Raw genomic sequence first — 6,271 nt, forward strand, 5'->3', positions numbered from 1 at the left:
TTCCACCTAGGGTAAGATATTTTGCTTGGAGGCTGTTCAGGATAGCTCTTCCATCATGTTTGCAAACTTCATGATTCTATACACACATCACAGAGCAATGACGTAGATGTTAATTACTTAATTCCGATTCTCATCTTCGTCAAAGTTTCTTTTGCCAGGGCGCTTTGCTTTTATTGGGGACTTAGATCAGTATAATTTACTCAATTTGCACCTAAACTTTATCCCTCCTCCATTATTGAAAGCCTATTTTCTAACTCACACCCTGAAGCCTCTCTTGAAGATATCTACGTGTTCTATTGCAAATTTATAAAGCTATGTATTACATGCTCTTAAGGCAAATATGTTGGTTAATTTACCAACCATATGTGCTTCCAATGATTTTCGTTCCATGACACAAATGAATCCTTGACAGACCAGGATTCGAATTACAATTTTAACCTACCTCCTAATCACACTCATTCTGGTTCTTTTTCTTCTTTTTCTTTAGATCCTTGAGCAATTTTGGATGTGGCATTCAACCCTTCCCAGGCAGGGAATGTCGCTACACTTGACGTTTTTTTAATGATATTACTTCTAATTCTCCATTTACATAATGCTAGATCATGAACAATGCAATGTGTGCCACTACGCCATCATGGGGAGGGTGTTTCTCAAGTCTTTAATGTCATACAGAATTATCGAGGAGGTCAAACCATCAACCGCACAAACATTCCGTCGAACTCAAAGACAACTACGGTGGTCCATGTGTTCCTACTATGCCCAGTTCGGGATGGTGGCTTTCCAAGCCCGAGCGGATAGCGAGATACGTGTTATAACAACACCGTGCACTCTACTACAAACACTATCATCCGTGGGCAGTCACATACTCACATATGACACGACTGAGAGCCGAACGGTAGTAATGCTTACTCCATTCATCCAAATATGTAGGATATGATACTTTTTTGAACCCGCATTTGACCATTGACAAGATGAATAATATATAAGATATATGATATAAAATTATACCATTAGAAACTTCTTTCATATATGAATTTGATGGTATGTTGTGTGTACCTTGCATGCCATATATTATTGCTCTAACCCTTGCTCAAAAGTAAAATTGGAGAACGGATTATAGGCCCCATATATTTGGATAGAGGGAGTACGAGTGACCGATTGATGGGCTAAATGTATCGAAAACCATGCATAGTCCAAGAGGTTTATCCTTCCCTTTCCATAACAAAAACAACAACATGCTCTTTGTGATTTAGCACTAGCAAATTGGTTCAACCTTGCATCTTCCCTGTCATTGGCAGACTCTTTCAACTGTGCAAGGAATGCCCCCATCCATTGTGGATATATTATACTACATCCCTGGAACAGAATTCCAGAGGAATTAATTTTAAGCCATTTCCTTCACCTCCCAATTCGATGCATGGGATTGGTGAAAGCCACATGGAGTTGAGGTTTACCCATTTTTTTTTCCGAGGAAAGCTCCCTCGGAGGCTGCGTCCGAAGCTGCACCCGAGGGACTCATAATTAATGCCAGTGCCGCCACTCAAACAGACAGTTCAGCCAGCCAGCCAAAGAAACAGACTATAAATCCTGGGCCGAGCACATACCCCATTAGACCAAGCGGGTGCATGCCATTGAAGCTTCATTCACAAAGCTATAGCCACTAGTGATCCCTGCCCAGCACACAAGTAGTGCTCCTGCTCCCGAAAGATCGGCCATGGGAAGCATCGGAACCGCCAACGGCAACGGCAACGGCATCGGGCACGGCAGTGCCCCGGTGGCGGCGGGGCGGCAGCACGCCGAAGGCCCCGCGGCCATGCTCGGCATCGGCACGGCGAACCCCACCGGCGTCGAGGTGCCCCAGAACGTCTTCGCCGAGAACCTCTTCCGCGTCACCAAGAGCGACCACCTCACTGAGCTCCAGCAGAAGCTAACCAGAATCTGTACTATACTCACCACGTTCAACTACAGTACAATTTGCATGCATGTTTTTTCCTGCTACTGCTAATAATATTTTTACTAATTTATGCTTTGCAGGCGAGAAGACGGGCATCGACAAGCGCCACTTCCACCTGACGGAGGAGACGCTGGTGGCGCACCCGGAGCTGTACGACCACGACGCGCAGTCGCTGGACAACCGCCTCGCCATGACCGTCGACGCCGTGCCCAAGCTGGCGCAGTGCGCGGCGGCCAAGGCCATCGCCGAGTGGGGCCGCCCCGCGAGCGAGATCACCCACCTCGTCTTCAGCACCTACTCCGCCTGGGGCGCCCCGAGCGCCGACCTGCGGCTCGCCACGCTGCTCGGCCTCCGCCCCACCGTGTCCCGCACCATCCTCAGCCTCCACGGCTGCTACGGCGGCGGCAGGGCGCTGGGCCTCGCCAGGGAGCTCGCCGAGAACAACCGCGGCGCTCGCGTCCTCGTGGCCTGCGCCGAGATCACGCTCGTCTGCTTCGGCGGGCCCGACGGCGGCAACCTCGTCGGCCACGCGCTCTTCGGGGACGGCGCCGGCGCGGTCATCGTCGGCGCCGGGCCCTTCCGCGACGGCGAGCAGAGCCCCATCTTCGAGATGGTCCACGCCACGCAGACCACGGTGCCCAAGACGGAGCACGCGCTCGGCATGCAGGTCTCCGGCAGCGGCGTCGACTTCCACCTCGCCATCCAGGTGCCCACGCTCATCGGGCAGAACGTGGAGCGCTGCCTCCTCCACGCGTTCCGCGGAGGAGACGACGACGACAACGACGACGGTGGTGCTCATCTTCCGTCTCCGTTATCCGGGAACGGGAAGTGGAACGACCTCTTCTGGGCGGTGCACCCGGGCGGCCGGCCGATCCTGGACAACATAGACATGGTGCTCAAGCTGGAGCCGGAGAAGCTGGCGGCCAGCCGGCACGTGCTCCGCGAGTACGGCAACATGAGCGGCGCCACCATCGTCTTCGTGCTCGACGAGCTGCGCCGGCGCCGGAGCCTGCTGCCGGAGTGGGGCGCCATGCTGGCCTTCGGACCCGGAGTCACAATCGAGACCATGGTGCTCCGCTGTCCACGCTAGGTGCATCGACGGCGTCCAGTCATCATCCTTCTCAAGCCTACTTACGTACGTATGTATTTGTGTGTGCACGTACGTGTGTCAAACTAAATGGACACGTACACTCAAATCAAATTAAGGCCGCAAACGGCCACGTCCCACTGAGCTTTCAGTTCATGTCCCATACGACTAGCTATAGCTAGTAATTATATATGTAGTGCCTGCTGGGTGTAATATGATTCACCAAAAGAAACTACTTGGATTCTACTAATAAATTGTAAAAAAAGATCCTGTATTTTTCTAGCTATATGCGATAATTTTTGAATATTTTGAAGGATTTGCGGTAGGAAATCCACGTCCTGCTCAGAAAATGAAGGTCCAACTCCGGTTAAAGCAATGGCTTGTGTATTCCACATTAAAACATGACTAGTCAATCTCTAAAAAAAAACAAGAGGTGGCGAATCATACTGCTGGGTGTGGTATGGTGTTGCGGAACGCCCATGATGAAATTATTTTCACAGCATGCCGGCAGCTCTTTGCATGTGATAATGGCCTTGATGCCGAACTGGAGGCGTGCAAAGAAGGCCTCGCGCTTGCACTGGTGCGCACGACCTGCCCCATCCAGGTGGAGTTGGACTGCTCCGAAGCAGTGGTGATGCTACAGGCCACTGAACAGAACCGGTCGAGGCACATGACCATTGTGAGTGAACTTCAGGGGATGTTAAAAGTTGATAGGGAGATCTCAGTTACTCTTTCTAGCCGTACCAAAAATAAAGTTAGTCATAGTCTAGCTGCCTACCGGCATTGTACTCCTCAGACTGCGGTGTGGTTAGGAGGAGGTATAGATGAAATTGTGAACTTGTGCAAGGACGGTGAACCACCTTAAGTAATGAGATCCACCCCCCCCCCCACCCCCCCCCCACCCCCGAGACGACGGGCTGTCGTCGGCAAGGCAGTGGATGGAGGTTTGTTGACGGGAGCGGTGGTGCGGTGCCGGGAAGTCGTCAAGATTGTCATCCGGTAGTTAGAGTCAAGGAGTCGTGCAGGTTAGCACGGTCAGTTAGTCGTCGTTGCCGTGTCAGCATCATCGTGTCCAAGTGTTCATCTCTCTGAGGAGGCGTTGAAGGTCATCTATGTGTCACGATGTGAGGATCAAGTTCAACTATGTGGGGGCGGTAAACCAGTGAAGGTGAGTGTCTTTAATGAGGCCATGTCTCTACATGGGGCTGGAGTGGGCGGTGTAGTCCACGGGGTGGTGTGATCGACAAGGAGCCGACATGTATCTGGCTAGGGTGGATTTGTAACACCCCGAGAATCATGCTACGGTAACCCCACCCTAGTGATGCCATGTCATCATAATTAAGTTGCTAATCCTCACTTTGTTTCAAACCAAACTCAAATTCATTAGTTTAAATTTCAAGTAAAAAATTACATCTCCAAAAAATGCAAACAAAATAGTTCATAATTTTACAAATAATTCATAAATATTTATGGTGAGGAAAACAGCATCACCTAAATTCCCAAAATGCCACTAGGAGCTAAAACAGTGCCCAAAACAGCCCCATTAATCTATTTTCATTTATATAAAATTTAAATGAAATTATCTTGCCTCAAAATCTTTTTATGGCAGTGCTCAATATTGCAAAGTATTTATGTGGCACAACTCCATAATTTACAAAAGACTTCTTTTGGCTAAATATTTTGCAAAACAGAAAAGAAGTAAATAAATAAAAAGAAAACAAAAAGAAAGAAAGAAGGAATGGAAAGAGTGAGGGAGGCCCATGGAGGGGCAGGGAGGCCCAGCCACCTCACATCTCTCCCTCCTCACGCTACAGGAAACAGGGGGGCCGTAGTGGCCATCCACGCCTCCCTGGACAGTGATGCCGCTGTGGCGGCCATCCCACGGCGTCCCACGTGGATAAGGTCGTCCCCTCCCCCCTGGACAAACCCTAGACCATCTTCCCCCTTCCCTCGTGCGGCTCCTGTTGGAAATATGCCCTAGAGGAAATAATAAAATGGTTATTATTGTATTTCCTTGTTCATGATAATTGTCTATTATTCATGCTATAATTGTATTGACCGGAAATCGCAATACATGTGTGAATACATAGATCACAACATGTCCCTAGTGAGCCTCTAGTTGACTAGCTCGTTGATCAACAGATGGTCATGGTTTCCTGAACATGGACATTGGATGTCATTGATAACGGGATCACATCATTAGGAGAATGATGTGATGGACAAGACCCAATCCTAAGCATAGAACAAGATTGTGTAGTTCGTTTGCTGAAGCTTTTCTAATGTCAAGTATCATTTCCTTAGACCATGAGATTGTGTAACTCCCTGATATCGTAGGAGTGCTTTGGGTGTACCAAACGTCACAACATAACTGGGTGACTATAAAGGTGCACTACAGGTATCTCAAAAAGTGTTTGTTGGGTTGGCACGAATTGAGACTGGGATTTGTCACTCCGTATGACGGAGAGGTATCTCTGGTCCCACTCGGTAATGCATCATCATAATGAGCTCAATGTGACTAAGTAGTTAGTCGCGGGATCATGCATTACGGAACGAGTAAAGTGACTTGCCGGTAACGAGATTGAATGAGGTATTGGGATACCGACGATCGAATCTCGGGCAAGTAACATACCGATTGACAAAGGGAATTGCATACGGGATTGCTTGAATCCTTGACATCGTGGTTCATCCGATGAGATCATCGTGGAACATGTGCGAGCCAACATGGGTATCCAGATCCCGCTGTTGGTTATTGACCGGAGAACGTCTTGGTCATGTCTGCATGGTTCCTGGACCCGTAGGGTCTACACACTTAAGGTTCGGTAACGCTAGAGTTGTTATGGGAAATAGTATGTGGTTACCGAAGGTTGTTCGGAGTCCCGGATGAGATCCCGGACATGACGAGGAGCTCCGGAATGGTCCGGAGCTGAAGATCGGTATATTGGACGAAGGGTATTGGAGTTCGGAATTGTTCCGGGGGTACCAGGTGATGACCAGCGTGTCCGAAAGGGGTTTCGGAGGCCCCGGCAAGCGTTGGGGGGCCTTATGGGCCAAGGGGAGAGGGCACATCAGCCCACTAAGGGGCTGAGCGCCCCTCCCACCCCATCTCACGTAACCAGGAGAGGTGGGGCGTCACCCCTAGGGCAGCCGCCCCTCCCGGCTTGGGGGGCAAGTTTCCTAGGGGGTGGGGGCGCCCAAACCCATCTAGGGTTTCCCCTGTGGCCGCCGCCCCT

The 6,271-nt window shown here is 50.0% G+C and overlaps 1 protein-coding gene across 1 annotated transcript; it reads left to right on the forward strand.

Moving 5' to 3' along the window:
• Positions 1–1,590: 1,590 nt before the first annotated feature.
• Positions 1,591–3,359, forward strand: LOC123135413 (bisdemethoxycurcumin synthase). Its single transcript, XM_044554480.1, has 2 exons — positions 1,591–1,940; positions 2,035–3,359. Exons 1-2 carry the CDS (start codon positions 1,715–1,717, stop codon positions 3,042–3,044), a joined length of 1,236 nt encoding a protein of 411 aa, XP_044410415.1. The 5' UTR covers positions 1,591–1,714; the 3' UTR covers positions 3,045–3,359.
• Positions 3,360–6,271: the final 2,912 nt, after the last annotated feature.

Source organism: Triticum aestivum, chromosome 6B (genome assembly GCF_018294505.1).
Source record: "Triticum aestivum cultivar Chinese Spring chromosome 6B, IWGSC CS RefSeq v2.1, whole genome shotgun sequence".
In the NCBI taxonomy this organism is placed as follows: Eukaryota; Viridiplantae; Streptophyta; class Magnoliopsida; order Poales; family Poaceae; genus Triticum; species Triticum aestivum.